At 45.8% G+C, this 19,154-nt stretch overlaps 1 protein-coding gene across 1 annotated transcript in view; it reads right to left on the bottom strand.

The window, feature by feature from the left end:
- Window positions 1-19,154, bottom strand: part of LOC141735532 (E3 ubiquitin-protein ligase RNF38-like) — a 284,357-nt gene that overhangs the window by 57,605 nt on the left and 207,598 nt on the right. The window contains exon 5 of the mRNA XM_074568490.1: window positions 15,396-15,563. Within this exon, the coding sequence (XP_074424591.1) occupies window positions 15,396-15,563 (168 nt within the window). The remainder of the gene's footprint in view (window positions 1-15,395; window positions 15,564-19,154) is intronic.

Raw genomic sequence — 19,154 nt, 5'->3', positions numbered from 1 at the left:
ATATGGGGAATTTTCAAAGAACAACACAATAAAACACACTGGGGAGCAGATTCCCTGTATAAATTTCTAAATCAGAAATTAGTAGGGAAAAATTTATACACTACAATCCGACAGATAACTCAGCAATGTGAAGTATGTTTGAAAAACAATCCTAATACTAGAAATCAAGTACAATTGGGAAGCATTGGAAAGGGAAATATATCAGGAGATCACTGGCAAATCGATTTTTCTGAACTTCCAAGAAGAGGAGGGTACAGATACCTATTGGTACTTACAGATACCTTTTCCAGATGGCCAGAGGCATTTCCAGGTAGAACAAATAAAGCAAGAGAAGTGACTAAGGTACTATTAAATGAAATAATACCTCGATTTGGAGTACCCATGATCATCTCATCAGACAGAGGTGCTCATTTCTGTGCACAAGTAGTGCAACAGGTAAGCAAACTATTGGGAACTGACTGGCAATTACATACACCTTATAGACCGCAAGCCAGCGGACAGGTGGAAAAAATGAATCACATGATAAAACAACAGATAGCCAAAATATGTCAAGAAGCAAACCTATATTGGTATCAGGCACTACCTATTGCACTGCTCAGGATACGTGTAAAACCCAGAACTAAGGAAAATCTGAGCCCTTTTGAAATATTATATGGGAGGCCATACCAAGCTAAATATCAAGGGGAAGACTTGAATAAAATAGGGAACCAGTCTTTACATCAGGAGTTTACACAGGAGTTTAAAGACATCAGTCTTTACACCAGTCTTTGCATCAGGAGCGCCTCCAAAGAATCATAGAATCATCTAGGTTGGAGGGGACCTTTAAGATCACTGAATCCAGCAACGAAGCTGGTGAAGGGTCTAGAAAGCAAATCTTACAAGGAGTGGCTGAGGGAACTGGGGTTGTTTAGCCTGGAGAAAAGGAGGCTGAGGGGAGACCTTATCACTCTCTACAACTACCTGAAAAGAGGTTGTAGTGAGGTGGGTGGTGGTGTATTCTCCCATGTAACAAGTGATAGGATGAGAGGGAACAGCCTGAAGTTGCACCAGGGGAGGTTTAGACTGGATATTAGGAAAAATTTCTTCACTGAAAGGGTTATCAAGCATTGGAACAGGCTGCCCGGGGAAGTGGCTGAGGCACCATCCCTGGAGGTATTTAAAAGATGGGTAGACATGGTGCTTAGGGACATGGTTTAGTGGTGGCCTTAGCAGTGTTAGGTTTACAGTGGGACTCAATGATCTTAAAGGTCTCTTCCAACCTAGACGATTCTATGATTCTATGCAACATACAGATGGGCTCATGATCGAGCAGTGGACCTGATCATGGAGGCCATGACACAGGTCACCCATGAATATGAAACCTGTGCAGCAATCAAGCGAGCCACACGAGTAACATCTCCCTGGGACAGAGGACGGTGGATGGGTTTTTGATATGATGAGGCCTGGTAAATTGACTATATTGGACCACTGCCATGAACATGCCAGCACTACATACTCACCATGGTGGAAGCAATTACTGGGTCTCTAGAAACATATTCTGTAAACCATGCCACTGCCCAAAACACCATCTTGGGCCTTGGAGGGTAAATTACGTGTTGACATGGTACCCCAGAAAGAATTAAGTTGGAGAATGGGACTCCTTTCTGAAATAACCTCATAAACTCCTGGTCCAAGAAACATGGCATTGGCTGGGTGTATCACATCCCCTCTCACCCACAAGTATCTGAAAAGACTGAGAGATATAATGGACTGTTAAAGACTATGCTGAGAGCGTTGGGCATGGAAGCACTGGGATATAAATTTAGCACAAGCCACTTGGCTGGTTAACACCACAGGATCTGCTAACTGCCCTGGTCCTTCTCAAAGCAAACCCCTCCATACTGTGATAGGAGACAAGGTCACCACAGTGCACATAGGGAAGTGACTGGGGAAGGCAAGTCCATTCATGGGATTGTCTTCACTCAAGGACCTGGGAGTACTTAGTGGGTAATGCAGAAGGATGGGGAGACCTGGTGTGTGCCTCAAAGAGATTTAACCTTGGGGGAAAATTGTAGGAATGTGTCTGAGAGAAAATGGTCACGTGAGCCAGCCTCCCTACTATGAGAGATTAGATTAAGGGCAAAACAGGTGGTAGAAGATGGAATTAGTACATGGGAAAAACGGGAACTGAGAAGGTAGAAAACATGTTGTGCTAATGACTAAGCAATTGACTATGTGAATTCTTGTAACCAATCTGATCTGTGAATGAACTGCATGGACAGCGCGTGAACAGAGACTGTAAGCCAATCATATAGCTGCCGCTAGCGCGTGCTCTTATTGCCTGTCTATATATACTCTGTGAAAACTTGAATAAAGGGAGAACGATCATACTCATATTGAGATTCCATCGTTACTCCGGGTCCGTCTCCCACTCCGACATCTGGTAGCAGAGGATGGTTCAGCGCGACTGAGTTCTCCGAGACTGCGGTAAGCAGCTAGAGGAGGGGAGTGGGAAACTTCGGCTGGGAGACGTGCTGCTTGGGCGCATCAGCGGGAGCAGACAATGGCGTGAGGTCGCTCCTCACCTCCCAGGCGCAGCTACGGAAACAGAAGCTGCGGCCACGCTACTCGCTGGGATCCTCTCTAAGAGAGGGATTGAAACACCAGCGAAACTGTTGCTCAAACTGATTAAGCCGGGGCAGGAGATGGGGCAACAAGTAACAAAAGAAGAAGGGGCTATATTAAGACTTCTCCTGCATATCCTCTCTAAGAGAGGGGTGAAATACAATGAGCGTATGCTCCGAAGGTTGTTAACCTGGTGCAGAGAGAACGGATTCGCACCAGAGCCCCAGACAGCTTTTAAACCAGAAATATGGGAGGCTGTTGGGAAAAAACTGTGGGAAGTGATAAGTAAAGGAGACAAAGAGGCATCACCGTTAGCGACGACATAGCGGTTGGTGTTATCGACCTTACAAGATATGAAGGCGGAGCGAGCCACGGCAACCGGGGCTTTTGCAGCATTACAACCCACGGGAGGGGGATCGAACAGGCCAGGTCCGAAGGTCTGGGACGATCCCCTGCTGATCCCCTCTGCTCCACCTGAGGCCGAGGGAGGAGGCAGAATGTCAGCAGAGAAGGACAGAGCCGGAGCTGTTTGCTCCTGCCATTGCCCGCCTCACCCCCTCCCCTCCCCAGTCGTCTCCCTGAGATAGAAGTGCTGGTTTTGTATGTCTGCTGTGTAAGTGTGTGTGGGCGCCAGCTTATACCTGCTGATCAGCATGTGTGCTACCGTTTGCTTTTTGTTGTGTGCAGTGTCGTTAGGTGACTCCCCTTGAGCAGGTGTTCTGCCCGGTGTGGTACTGTTCTCGTATGCAACTAGGGCTGACACTCCGTCAAGTGAAGAAATTTGTATATACACAATGTTTAGACGTAAGGCGAGCGCGCCCCAGGTAGATACACCAGGATGGGCTGTAGAACCGATGGAAGTCCTGAAATATTGGGGGAGTTTTCACCAGCCGACACGTTTACACTCTCGGGAACGGCTCGCCCGTGCAGGGCGTATGGCTGGTTGTTTGTTGTTTGTCTATAAGATCATGGTTGATTGGGAAAAGGAGTTGAGCCAAAATCTATAGGATGCTCTGTATGAAAATGAGAAACTTAAGGAAAAATGAGAAACTGAGCTCTTGTTGCAAAGGCAGACTTTTATGTCAGTCGTAAGTGATGAAAAAAAAAAAGAAAAAGGAAAAAAAAGAAAAAGAAAAAAGGAAAACAGAAAAAAAAAGAAAAAAGAAAAAAAAAGAAAAAAAGAAAAAAAAAGAAAAAACAAAACAGGAACAATTAGATGGGAAATGTGCCACGTTAGCACAAAAGTATGCCATAAGCATTACGGGAAAGCATCAGAAAAAGAGAAATAGGACACCTGATTCAAAGCAGTACCATAGAGATATGTTTTTGGTTTTTTCCTCTATGTGTCTATGTTATTGCATGCCTTAGTAGATTGCTCTGTGTTATACCCTGCGAGACTAAAATGAACCCCAGCAGAAGTGGTCTCTTGAGCAAGGGGGTGGAATATGGGAAAGCAACGGCAGATCAGCGAGGAGGACTGTAAATACACTCAAGGGACTCGCACCTGGGTGCTGGCAAACACATATATCACACCAGTTGTTATTCAGCCTCGGGTGCTGGCAAGAAAAACATTTGGATGACATAAGCCTGTAATGGACTCACAGACACCTTATCCAGCTGCTTGAGAACCTTGGCCTGTTGTTGAGGAAGATCAAAGCACAGTACCAGCAAGAACAGGGAGTCCGCATGCGCTCTTGCTGCTAACAAGGACTCTTGCTGCCAAGGCTAAGTTTAACAATGCTACTAGTACTGCTATTTCTGAGTTATTGCTAGATGTAGATAGTATTCGATATGCGATGTTGCAAAACAGAACTGCTACTGATTTTTTGCTTTCAGCTCACAGACATGGTTGTCAAGATTTTAAAGGACTGTATTGTATGAATCTAAGTGACCACTCCAAATCCATCCATGCCCAGTTGCAGGAACTGCACCAACCGAACCAGCAACTTGTGGAGACCACTTTTGAAAATCTTTTTGCTGGATGGACTTGGGGGTGGGGTTGGTTGAAGCAAATGATACTCATCGCCTGTGTGGAAGGAATTTGTCTGTTATGTTTAGTATGCTGTTTGCCGTGTTTAATAAGCATTATACGATCAGCTGTAAATGCCGCTTTGCATCGTACCCTTGTACGAGTTGTAGAATATGTTGCTCTAAAAACTATGTGTGTATCCATGAGAACCTGACCTTCACAGAAGAAGATAACAAGAAGGGATTACAACAATGTAGTCACGTATCAGGCAGCCGCTGTTAGCAAAGCTGGATCATGAGTTTGGTGAGACTCGCTGCATACACTGGCCACGTGTGCAGCGACTCTAGCCTGTACTTCTCCACTCAATCCAGTGCAGGATATAAGGGGGCTGTCTTGGGTCAGAGAGGGGGAGAGAGACATGAGTGCACTTTGAAGGTACAGGGGATGCCCTGAAGCACTGTGTCTGCCCCCGCCCCCCCCATAAGTTTTATGTTCATTAACCCCAACAGCTCCGAAGGCATTACAGTATGTTGCAAGATAAGATATAGTCTACTACTGCTGCAAGACGCATTGAACACCTTCCTACAAGAATTTCAACTTTATGCCCTGATAGGACAGTGGGATGATGCACTCGCAAAGAGCCTGACTGCATTAGAGTGGGTATTTTTGCCACATACATACCTTTTCAAAAGCAGTAACTATGATGATTGAAATGTTACCAAGATTGTTTTTCCAGGGTCGTTTGTGCTGTCACCAGCTTTCTGGAATGGATCCAAGCCACATACATGTCCCCATCAAAAAGGATGACCTTGACCCTTGGTTATCACAATTTGACATGTCGTTGCAAAAAAAAAAAAAAAAAAAAAAAATTCGTCCTTTACATGATCAGCTAAAAGCTCAAATACTAAAGATTCAAGACTTAATGAACCGCAATGTATTTGAAATATTAGAAAAGGATTTCTCGTGGGTAAATCCAAAGAAATTGGCTTTCTGGGCTAAATTTAGGAATCTGGGTATTTAGTGCCTTAGCAGGGTTCTTTTTGATTCTGTTTTTAATTGTGTTTAGTATATAACCGGCTAAGAGCGTCACGACAAGTAGAAGCACAAGCCGTGGCGACCTTGTTAATAAATGGTCTGGTGTTAAACAAAAAAGGGGGAGATGTGGCAGATCTATGAGCAGAGGCCTGCGTATGGCCAAAGATACAGTGAGCAGAGCACACAGGAAACACAGAGCCAAGAGAACAGTTCATACCTGCACTCCATCCTGTGACCACCATATAACATTTTCGAATCTCAGACAAAGAATAGGGCTAAGTATTCTTCCTTCGCTAGGAACAGCAACGGCATTAAATATGTTGAATAAGATAGGGTGTTGGGCAAGTAAACAGATAAACCTTACAACTGAAATCCTATCTAGCTTGCTTACTGATGCTGATAGCATTCGGCATGCTATGTTGCAAAACTATTGATTTTTTGCTGTTAGCTCAGGGTCATGGATGTGAAGATTTTGAAGGTATGTGTTGTATGAACCTTTCCGACCACTCATCATCCATTCATAAGCAGTTACGGGAGCTGAAGGATAACATGTCCAAATTAAAAGCGGTTAAAAATGGTTTCGATGATTGGTTAAGCTCATGGGGTATAACAGGATGGTTATCAGACTTACTGAAACAAGGGCTCATGCTACTGTTGGTTATATTATTATTGATTATGGTAGCCTCATGTGTTCTCCGCAAAGTGACTGACATGATAGAAAATGCCATGCATAAGGTCTGGCTGGCTCAAAAAGAAAAAGGGGGTATTGTAGGAATGTGTCTGAGAGAAAATGGTCACATGAGCCAGCCTCCCTACTATGAGAGATTAGATTAAGGGCAAAACAGGTGGTAGAAGATGGAATTAGTACATGGGAAAAACGGGAACTGAGAAGGTAGAAAACATGTTGTGCTAATGACTAAGCAATTGACTATGTGAATTCTTGTAACCAACCTGATCTGTGAATGAACTGCATGGACAGCGCGTGAACAGAGACTGTAAGCCAATCATATAGCTGCCGCTAGCGCGCGCTCTTATTGCCTGTCTATATATACTCTGTGAAAACTTGAATAAAGGGAGAACGATCATACTCATATTGAGACTCCATCGTTACTCCGGGTCCGTCTCCCACTCCAACAGAAAATAGTCCGTGATGTGAGTTGTATGTTGTAGGAAGTAATGTAGCAGGAACAACCTGAACTGACGAAGAGCGAGCTTCGCAAGTAAACTGACAAGTGCAACAATGACTCAAACCAAGCTGGTGCTGATACCCAACAATGCGGTTTCTCCTGTCCTGAGCAACCACCTTGACAGATAGGGCCCAAGTCATAACCTGTTCTTATGAACATTTTGGCAAGTGGTGAAGGCCCATGGAATGGGGAAATAATATCTAACTATGTGTTAAGGGAGAAGGGATAGTAGTTAATGAGTAGTTAATAGTAGTTAAATCTGTTTGTTGGATATAAATATGGTTTAGTTATGTTGTATAAGTTACAAGTTTGGCAGGAGGGGGTTTCAGGAACGTGAAACATACAATGGGATGATCAGAAGATATGTTAATGTTTCAAATTATGTGGAATGAGCATGATGCAAATGGAATAAGTGGTGGAGATTGTACTGGTTCTGGCTGTGATGGAGTTAACTTTCTCCATAGCAGCCCTCATACTGCTGTGCTTTGTATTTGTAGCTAGAATGATATGTTGGTAACATACCAATGTTTTGGCTACTGCTGAGCAACATCAAGGCTTTCTCTCCATGTGCCACCCCCCCCCCCCCAAGGCAAAGGCTGGGTGTGGGCAAGAGGTTGGGAGGGAACATAGTTGGGACAGCTGACCCAAAGGGATATTCCATATGCTATGATGTCATGCTCAGCAATAAAAGCTGGAGGAAGGGGCATTTGTTATTAAGGCATTTGTCTTCCAAAGCAACCTCTACGCATACTGAGGCCCTACTTCCCAGGAAGTGACTGGATAGCACCTGCTCATGGAAGTATAGAATAAATTTTTTTTGCACGGCCTTTGCTTTCTTTCATTCAACTGCCTTTATCTCGACCCATGAGTTTTTCATCTTATTTTCTTCCCATGTCCTGCTGAGGAAGGAGGAGTGAGAGCGGGTTGGTGGGCACCTGGCAGCCAGCCAATGTCAACCTACCACATGTGCACACAGATGCAGAGGAAGAGAGACAGACAGATGCACAGCACACACATGGAGAGACATGTGCGCAGAGAGAGGCAGAGTCACAAGCACACAGACACAGGAGGAAGAGAGGCATGACGCACAGAGATGCATGCGCACACAGATGCAGAGATGCACACACGCACACAGATGGAGAGAAGAGACAGATGCATGTGCACGTGCACAGATGCAGAAAGAGACAGGCACATGCACACAGATGCAGAGAAACAGATGCACACGCATGTGCACAGATGCAGAGACAGATGCACATACACACAAAAGCAGAGGAAGATAGAGACAGAGACAGAGGAAGAGAGACATGCATGCACACACAGGAGCAAAGTGAGACAGAGAGACAGACACACAAATGCGTGCACTCACAGATTCAGAGGAAGAGCATCTGAGAGACGCTCATGCACATAGACAGAGACGTGCAGAGATGCAGGGGAAGAAAGACGCGAGCACACACAGATGCAGAGAGATACACAGATATGCACACACAGAGACATAGAGAGACATGCCTACCCAAAGACACAGAGAAATACAGATGCATTCGCGGCCACAGAGGCAGAGGAGGAGAGATCAATGTGCACACAGACACACAGAGAGACAGAGTGAGACAGAGAGAGAGGTGCACGCACACAGATGCAGGGGAAGAGAGAGACAGAGGTGTGTGCACACAGATGCAAAGTGTTGTGGTTTAACCCTGGTAGGCAGCTCAGCACCACAGAACCACTCACTCCCCTCACAGTGGGATGGGGGAGAGAATTGGAAGGGTGAAAGTGTGAAAATTCATGGGTTGAGATAAAGACAGTTTAATAAGAAAAAAAGAGGGAAAAAAACAACAAAGAAAAGCAACCCCAAAAAAAACAAGTGATGCAAAAAACCCACAACTGCACACCACCAGCCAACTGATGCCCAGCCAGTCCCCAAGAAATGGCAGCCCTGGCAACCTTCCCCCTCCCTGCCTAGTTTTTATTGCTGAGCATGACATCATATGGCATGGAATATCCCTTTGATCAGTTGGAGTCAGCCTACTCTCTGGCAGGGCAGCGTGAGAAGTAGAAAAGGCCTTGACACTGTGGAAGCACTGTTCAGTAATAACTAAAACATGGGTGTGTTATCAACACTGCTTTCAGCACAAATCCAAAACATAGCCCCATACCAGCTACTATGAAGGAAATTAACTCTATCCCAGCCAAAACCAGTACATTCTCCACCCCTAATTCCACACCATTTACGTCATGCTCAAATCCCACGCTTTCCAATAAATCCTCATTAACCACCACCCCCCTTCCCATCCTTTGATATTTACACAGATATCATTCCCTTAGTCCATGGACTACCCTTGTAAAATGTCCATAAAATGTCTATTCAGTTCATTTATTCCATGACTTTGGGCTCCATCTGTTATGGTGGTCACTCAGGACAGGAGAGGTGGTGTGTTGTGCGGAGTTAATGAGCACCAAAGCCAGCTCAGGTTGGGTCACTCCTGCACTTGCACTGCTTTTTGTGAGGCACATCCTTCCTTCATTGGTCTGTGTGGTTCCTGCTATACTACTTCCTATAACATGCAACTCAAATCACGGGTTACAACAATTTAAAGGTATATCCATTACAATCTCTACCCCTGGTCCCTTTGGGACAGGTTATTGGGTTTAACATTGCAATGAACTCCTCCCTTCGCTCCTAGCCTCGCTAGCAGCAAGGGGTTCCTGTTATAATACCTTTGACACATGGCAACCACAGCAGTGGCAACATACAGCATCATATAACACTGGCATCATACAGCAATGGCACCATACATCTCAAATCATGGGTTATTTTCACCCATGATTAAATCTCCTTGAGGTACACATCTGATTTCCCCATCCTTCTGCATTACCCACCAAGTGTACCCAGGTCATTGAGCAAAAGCAATCCCACAAATGGGTTTGCCTTTTCCAAAGGAAGGAATAACCCAGACTGTCTTTCCCAGCCAGTTCCTTATGTGTACTACGGGGACTTTATCTCCTTCCACAGTACGTAGGTGTTTTGATTGGGCAGATCCTCTAGTGTTAACTAGCCAAGTGACTTCTGCTAAATGTGTATCCCAATTCCGGAATGTCCCAGCACCCATTGCTCTCAGTGTAGTTTTTATCAGTCTATTGTATCATTCAATTTTCCCAGAGGCTGGTGCATCATAGGGGATGTGATATACTCACTCAATGCCATGCTCCTTGGCCCAGCTGTTGAATGGGAGCACCTGGCCAAACCGGTTTCATAACACAAAAGGTGAAATGCAGGGAGCTGTCATTCGACTCAGCTCCATCTCACCTTGGCAGATGCTTATTGATCCCTATCTATGCAGAGATAACTTGGAGGGAGCTGTGGAAATGGCTCAGCCCTGGGTGGTCTCAACACTGCATTACAATAAGAACCAAAACCAGAACTGAAACCCGAATGGTGCCTTTAACAAAAAATGCCCTGAGTCAAGTCCCACCACTATTCAGTGAGTGTGAGACCAGACATCACAAAATAAACATTGCTATCTGGGGGGCCATCAAACCATCAGAGATAACCATCCCAGATAGCGCAATCCATTCAAGCACAATCCTGTCCAGTCATCGAAACAGTATATTTAAGTCCAAAGTTTTGGGGAGAAAAAGGGGGAATCTTCCAAAGATACAGCTGGCCTGTAGTAGATTCTGCCCCCCCTTGTCCAGGACGCTGTGCAAGGTAACTTCCTGGGATTGAGTGGCCTTACCTGAGAGAGAGAGGGTAAGTGATTTAATAACATATGTATGATGTCTAGCATGTTCTAAGATCGTGATTTGTGCACTTGTTTAAGGTATTCATATCTAGCGCACTGGTGGTTTGTTTTGTCACTTTTCAGAATCACTCATTAGGTGGTAATAGTGTATTCTGTGAATTGTTTTGGGGTTTTTTCCTTAAATTGCAATAGTGCATTCTTTCATTGTATCTTGCAATAGCGGCTTATCGGACCTGTGAGTGAAGTCCAAATAAATTGTTAATTTGAACCTCTCAGTGAAGTCTTTCTCTCCGCCACAGCTGTCTATGAGGTTATTGTTCACCTCCATCACAGCTAATTCCCTAGATACTGGATATCTCCCTCATTGCTGGGACACTTGCCTCGGTAATTTACAAGATCTTCCTTGAAGGGATACCTTTCCTTCAGCTCGACAGGAGGCACCTCCAGAGGCGGAGGACTGCTGCTCCTTTTCCAATCCCTTTGTCAATGGCCTTATCCCTAGCAAGGGATCCCAGCTGCCAGGCTTCCTTATCCTCTAATTCCTGACTATTGGCCCCAATATCCCAGCATTGGAGCAATCAGCTGAGAATTTGCTTGCCCGGTTGATGGGTGAAAACTTGCTGCATATCTCGCAGCTCGCTTAGGGATAGGGATTGTGTGGTTTCTGTCTTATTTATGCTTTCGGTATCTTCCTCCTCTTGATCTTGTGATTGCCCTTCTGCAGAACAGGCTGCCTTTTCTGATTCTCTCTCCTGCTTCCTCTCAGGAGAAGCTTCTTTCTCCCTTACTAAACGAGTTGACCTCTGCTTTCACTGTTTCTTCTTAACTATCCTGGAGCAACTGATGTAGTTAAGGTTTGGGTCTCTGGTTCAGTTACAGTGTCTGTTTGTATGTCTTCAGATCCAGAGAACCTCTCTTCTCCTTCAGGGTGCTGAATAATTCTCAGTAGGCATAGGCCAGGCCCAAGCACAGTGGGAGAAGTTCTTTCTCTTTGGCATAGCCAGGGCCAGGGCATCCTTTTTTCAAACATTCTATCACTTCATCAGGATCCCGCACTTGTTCGGGGATGAAGTTCCAGACCATCGGTGACAACCAGTCTAGGTACCTGTCCCTGTTCTCACACACGCCTTGCTGCCAATAATCACACTTCCTTGGGGCATATCCTGGGTGATATTCCTAAGTAGTTGATTAACCTTAGAAAAAAAAAAAATTCTTCATAAGCACCAATAGGAGCGTTTTGGTTACCCAGAAGAATATATATTTGGTATACCACAGAAGAATATATTTGGTATACCACAGAAGAAGGGGAAGGTGCCATTCTGTGTTTCCTCCCCTGAATGCCTCTCAGAGGAGAAAAGGGGAAAAGTGTAATTGTTAATTCAAAGAATGGTTCGGGTTGGAAGGGACCTTTAAGATCATCTAGTTCCAAGCCCCCTGCCCTGGGCAGGGACACCTCCCACTAGACCAGGCTGCTCAAAGCCTCATCCAGCCTGGCCTTGAACACGTCCAGGGATGGGGCATCCACAACTTCCCCGGGCAACCTGTTCCAGTGCCTCACCACCCTCACAGGAAAGAATTTCTTCCTGATATCCAATCTAAATCTACCCTCTTTCACTTTGAAACCGTTACCCCGTGTCCTATCATTACACTCCCTGATAAAGAGTTACTCCCCATCCTTCCTGTAGGCCCCCTTTAGGTAATGGAAGGCCGCTACAATGTCTCCTCGGAGCCTTCTCTTCTCCAGATTGAACAAGCCCAACTCTCTCAGCCTGTCCTCATAGCAGAGGTGCTCCAGCCCTCGGATTATCTTCATGGCCCTCCTCTGGACCCGTTCCAACAGGTCCATGTCTTTCTTGTGCTCAGGGCTCCAGAGCTGGATGCAGTACTCCAGGTGGGGTCTCACCAGAGTGGAGTAGAGGGGCAGAATCACCTCCCTCGACCTGCTGGCCATGCTTCTTTTGATGCAGCCCAGGATTCGGTTGGCTTTCTGGGCTGCAAGTGCACATTGCCTGCTCATGTTGATCTTCCCGTCTACCAGCATCCCCAAGTCCTTCTCCTCAGGGCTGCTCTCAAGCCATTCTCTGCCCAGCCTGTATTCGTGCCTGGGATTGCCATGACCCAGGTGCAGGACCTTGCACTTGGCCTGGTTGAACTTCATGTTGTTTGCACAGGCCCACCTCTTGAGCTTGTCCAGGTCCCTCTGGATGGCATCCCTTCCCTCCAGTTTGTCAACCATGCCACGCAGCTTGGTGTCATTGGCAAACTTGCTGAGGGTGCACTCAATCCCACTGTCCATGTTTCCGACAAAGATGTTAAACACCACTGGTCCCAGTACTGACCCCTGAGGAATGTCACTCGTCACCGGTTTCCATGTGGACATTGAGCCATTGACTGCAACCCTTTGAGTGCGACAATCCAGCCAGTTCCTTATCCACCAAGTGGTCCATCCATGTTTTTCCAATTTAGAGACAAGGATGTCACGCAGGACAATGTCAAACGCTTTGCATAAGGTTGATGACGTCGGTTGCTCTCCCCTTATCCACCAATGCTGTGGCAACATCGTAGAAGGCCACCAATTTCGTCAGGTACGATTTGCCTTTGGTGAAGCCATGTTGGCTGTCACCAATCACCTCCTTATTTTCCATGTGCCTTAGCAGAGATTCCAGGAGGATCTGCCTCATGATCTTACCAGGCACAGAGGTGAGACTGACCGGTCTGTAATTCGCTGGGTACCCATGGTACCCTGCCAAGCAGGTCCCTCGAGAGGCCAAAGTCTGCTCTCCTGAAGTCCAGGGTCGTGAGCTTGCTGCGTGCCCTCCTCGCTGCCCTAAGGATCTTGAATTCTACCATTTCATGATCACTGCAGCCGAGGCTGCCCTTGAGCTTGACATTCCCCACCAGCCCCTCCTTGTTGGTAAGGACAAGGTCCAGCATAGTTCCTCTCCTCGTTGGCTCCTCTACCATTTGAAGAAGAAAGTTGTCATCGACACATTCCAAGAACTTCCTGGATTTCTTGTGCCCTGCTGTGTTGTCCTTCCAACAGATATCGGGGTGGTTGAAGTCCCCCATGAGGACCAGGGTCTGTGAACGCGATGCTGCTCCTATCTGTCTATGGAGGGCCTCGTCCGCTCTGTTGTCCTGGTCAGGTGGCCCGTAGCAGACCCCTGCTGTAATGTCCCCTGCCCCTGTGTTCCCTTTAATCTTGACCCATAAGCTCTCCATTGAGTCTTCATCCATCCCCTGGTGGAGCTCCATGGACTCCAGCTGGTCATTGACATAGAGGGTAATACCCCCTCCTTGTCTTCCCAGCCTGTCCTTCCTGAAGAGTCTGTATCCCTCCATTCTAACGCTCCAATCATAAGAGCCATCCCACCATGTCTCTGTGATGCCAATAATTATCTCCATGAGTACTCCCTGAAGTACAAGGAAGGCATCAATGCAGGCCCAAATACCAGATTAGGCTCAAGGCCAGTGCTTTTATCATTCTCCCAAGCAAAACACCACCAAGTGCTACACAGCACAGCAGACTGCAAAAGCCAAAACTAGCCTTTAACAAGCTCTCAAATTTAACGTACAGAAAAAAAAGGGAGCATGGCATGGATCAGATAAACCAATGACAAGGACAGATAAGTCAACATCACAGCCAGCAATTGTTAAACAGATGTAATAAATATAAGTTCTCTCCAATACACTCCGGTCAAATCTGTCATTATCTCAACCCCTTCAAGCCCCACATTAGGCATTTTTTTAGCCTGTTGTGGTTTAACCCCAGTAGGCAGCTAAATACCAAATAGCTGCTTGGTCACTCCCCTCCCCACAGTGGTATGGGGAAGAGAATCAGAAGGGTAAAAGTGTGGAAATTCATGGGTTGAGATAAATACATTTTAATAGATAAAGCAAAAGCTGCATGCACAATGGTCTGAAAGGTCTGTACTCCACTTCTTGCCTTCCTCACTCCCCTCAGGATCTTGAGCTCCACTCAAGTCAAGGCTGCCACTGATTACCACATCCTCAATTAGTTCTTCCTTGTTCATGAGCAGCAGATCCAGCTGTGCATCCCCCCAGTTGGCCCATCCAGCACCTGTATCAAGAACATAGTTCACCCCCCTGCAACACCCTCCAAAAGCCTCCTGAACGGTTTCTGTCCCATTGTTGCCCTTCCAGCAGATGTCAGGGAGTTTCAAGTCCCCCATAAGAACCAGAGCCTGTAATCTGGAGACTTCCTCAGGTTGCTTAAAGAAGGTCTTGTCCCCTTCTTCACAGTGATCACGTGGTCTGTAACAAGCTCACATCATGATATCACCCCTTACTAGTCTCTTCTCTGTTCCTGACCCACAAACTCTCAAACAGCCTGTCACCCATTCCACAGAAGAGCTTTATATGCTTCAGCTACTCCTTCATGTAAGGAGCAATCCCCTCTGCTTCTTTGTCTATCTTTCATAAAGAGCTATTAGCTGTAGCTGTACCATTTTATAAGACCATTTCCAGATAAAAGCTCTAGGTGAGATTCCTAATAGTACTTGATGAACTTTGAAAGTCTTTTTCTGTAAGCAACTGAATGTATGTAGAATAGCTGCTAATGGATAGGGTAAGAGACCAGATCATAAACCAGCATCTATTTTGAGTCAAAAATACGTGAGAATATGGTATAATTCTATGAAAGGAGTAGGGAAGCACAAAACATTTACTAGCTCTAAAGCTTGCACTATTATATATACCATATTATATATACCATTACAATTTACCCAAGGAAATAATAGTTTTTATTTTACATCAGGGAAAGCTGTATGGGTAGTGAAACTCCAGGCTTTCCACCTCCTAAGTCTAAGTCCAGAGTCAATATAACTAGAGAACCATACTTACTGGAGGAGGCACACTACAGATAGGAAGGTGCTGTCCACTGAATACCACAGAACAACCTGGGACCTGCTGTGTGCTGCGGGGTGGTATGTGCTGGGCTGTACAAAGTGGAAATCCATGTGGCGCAACCGTTGTCACCGTGTATGAGACGGGGACTGTGCCCTGATGGATCTGCAGCAAAAACCACAAGTGTATGAAGCAAGCTGTTATAAGAGCTTTGGACAGTTATGGCATGGCATAGAAAACAAGCTTTCACCTAAGATAACAAAAAAGTATTTTTTACTCTGAAGGTGTCAAAGGTGGCAAATGCCTGTAATCCCTGTCCTTTAAAAAAAAAAAATAAAAAATCTTCCCATTGGAGTATCACTCTTCAGTCAGGCCAGGAGGGAGCACTCAAGATGTTAAGTCCTCTAAGGCACCCTTAGAGTCACTCAAAAGCATCTCAAATTCAGCATAGCTGCCCCTCCCACACACTAAGGTTAGTTCTTAGAGAAAATAGGCAGCAGTAACTCCCATGTAAAAGTCAGTCAGAAAAAAGGGGGGTGGAAACCCCTACAAGTAGCTAAAGAACCTCTTCAACTCGTCCTTGTGGAGTGATTAGATGGTAATCCAGAGACTTATATCTTGGAAGAAAAAGAACTTCAGATAGATTTTCGTTCCTGTAAATAAACCAATCTCTGAATGCCTACTGAGGGCAACACTCCAGGGATGTGTCTTAACATGACTAACAACAGTAGTTGAAACCAAAGATTAATTTAAAAGCTGAAAAAGACAAGGTTACATATTCATAAATATGCCTCTGAGACAACATCATAGAATCATAGAATCTTCATGGTTGGAAAGGACCTTCGAGATCATCGAGTCCAACTATACACACACAAAAAAAACCCCTACAATCTCTGTCACTAGAGCATGCCCTGAAGTGCCAAATCTACATGTTTCTTAAACACCTCTAGGGCTGGGGACTCAACCACCTCCCTGGGCAGGCTGTTCCAGTGCCTGACCACTCTTTCAGCAAAGTAATTCTTCCTGATATCTAATCTAAACCCCTCCTGCCACAGCTTCAGACCATTTCCTCTGGTCCTGTCATTATTCACCTGGGAGAAGAGGCCAACACCCACCTCTCTCCAACCTCCTTTCAGGTAGTTGTAGAGGGCAATGAGGTCTCCCCTCAGCCTCCTCTTCTCCAAGCTAAACATGCCCAGCTCCCTCAGCCTCTCCTCATATGACCTGGTCTCCAGACCCCTCACCAGCCTGGTAGCTCTCCTCTGGACACGCTCCAGCACTTCAATGTCCCTCTTGTACAGAGGGGCCCAGAACTGAACACAGCACTCGAGGTGAGGCCTCACCAGTGCTGAGTACAGAGGCACGATCACTTCCCTACTCCTGCTGGCCACGCTGTTCCTGATACAAGCCAGAATGCTGTTGGCCCTCTTGGCCCCCTGGGCACACTGCTGGCTCATGTTAAGCTGGCCGTCCACCAGCACCCCCAGGTCCTTTTCTGCTGGGCAGCTTTCCAGCCACTCTGCCCCAAGACTGTAGCGTTGCTTGGGGTTGTTCTGACCAAAATGCAGGACCCGGCACTTGGCCTTATTAAACCTCACACAGTTGGCCTTGGCCCATTGACCCAGCCTGTCCAGGTCCCTCTGTAGGGCCTTCCTACCCTCAAGCAGATCAACACTCCCACCTAGTTTGGTGTCATCTGCAAACTTACTGAGGGTGCACTCAATCCCCTCATCCAGATCATCGATAAAGATATTAAACAAAACTGGCCCCAAAACTGAGCCCTGAGGGACACCACTGGTGACTGGCTGCCAAGAGGATTTCACCCCATTAATCCCAACTCTCTGGGCACGGCCATCCAGCCAGTTTTTAACCCAGCAAAGAGTACACTTGTCTGTGCCATGATTCGCCAGCTTCTCCAGGAGAATGCTGTGGGGGACGGTGTCAAAGGCCTTACCAAAGTCCAGATAGACAACGTCCACAGCCTTCCCCGTATCCAGAAGGTGGGTCACATGGTCATAGAAAGAGATCAGGTTGGTTAAGCAGGAACACATCCACTAAATATCTACAAACATAGTAGACAACATGATGGCTTACAGTTTTTTTTTTAGTTAGCAATATTCACTTAGAATTCAACCATCAGTCCAAGGGTAGAAGGTACTCTGGACCCAGACACTGTTAAATTCCTTGTACTACATCAGGAATCGAGCAAAAACTGCAAAGAATCATAGGTAGGGAATGTGGATCCACAGAAAGCAATTATTTTGAAAAACTTTCCTTCACAACCTACTAAAATGGAATCCACCATTGGAAAATGAACAAGCAAGAACAGCTCATTACAAAGGTGAGAATAAGTAAATTGAAGAAAGCTAAACTACTCAGCTGGACATGAGATGTAGAGGCCAATACAGGAACACACCACAGATGACCGAATAAAACTTCAAATCTCAAAACTGCACATATTTGGGAAAAAAAGCCACTCAGCAGAAACAGTGACCTAGTTCCAGTTCGGGTGCCAATGCAAATATTTTGTATGTGAGCTATCAGTTTTTAATGCCATAACTGTTGCATGTTTGAGGGCAATGCCAGATGTGATTCAGGAGAGGTTACCACTGCTCTCAGTGCAGAAGGAAAGAAAAGAAAAAAAAAAAAAGAGAAAGTGGTTCCCTCTCTAGAGTAGTCTGTGCAACGCACCATCATGGAAGACCCATAGTAACTCTGAAAACACCTGGTTGTGGATGATGCTTGTAAGGTAGTGACAGCATCATAGAACAATCATTTCTCAAGATGACGCTGTAAGTCTGATCACCCAAGGACAAACACAAATTCTATTTTTATTTTGAGATACTTTAGTAACTCAACTGTTCAGATAGAAGTGAAGGCTGTGACATGGCCAGAAAGACTATTAGCTTTAACCCATGCATTCTGCTCTGGGTGCAGATACTTCCTTATTGAGCAGCACTCTGCATGGAAAATACATCAGTGATCTGCTGCTGTACTGAATGTAAGTCACTTCATAAGCTGTGCTGTAAGAAATGCATTTTAAGCCTGGCAGTTTGTGACCTGGATATTGTTGTGGTTTGGGACTGTGATCGTAGAATCATTTAGGTTGGAGAAGACCTTTAAGATCTTCGAGTCCAACCATCAACCTAACACTGCCATGGCTGATAAAGATATAAAACAGAACCGGCCCCAATACTGATCCCTAGGGAACACCACTTGTGACAAGCCACCAACTGGATTCAACTCCATTCACTACAACTCTTTGTAACCAGCCATCAGGCCACACTTTTTACCCAAAGAACAGTACACTCATCCAAGCCATGAGCAGCCAGTTTCTCCAGGAGAGTGCTGTGGGAAACTGTGTCAAAGACTTTACTAAAGTCCAAGTAAACAACATCCACAGCCTTTCCCTTGTCCACTAAGCAGGTCACCTTGTCATAAAGGAGATCAGGCTAGTCAAGCAGGACCTGCCTTTCATGAACCCATGCTGACTGGGCCTGATTGCTTGGTTGGTCTGTATGTGCCGTGTGATGTCACTCAGGATGATCTGCTCCATAAGCTTCCCTGGCACCAAGATCAGACTGACAGCCCTGTAGTTCCCCAGATCCTCCTTCTGGCCCTTCTTGTGGATGGGTGTCACATTTGCTAACCTCCAGTCAACTGGGACCTCCCCGCTTAGCCAGGACTGCTGGTAAATGATGAAAAGTGGCTCAGTGAGCACTTCTGCCAGCTGCCTCGGTACCCTTGGGTGGATCC

This window comes from Larus michahellis, chromosome W (genome assembly GCF_964199755.1).
Source record: "Larus michahellis chromosome W, bLarMic1.1, whole genome shotgun sequence".
NCBI classification, from domain to species: Eukaryota; Metazoa; Chordata; class Aves; order Charadriiformes; family Laridae; genus Larus; species Larus michahellis.
The sequence above is the reverse complement of the archived record's forward strand: the minus strand, read 5'-3'. Positions and strand labels throughout refer to the sequence as shown.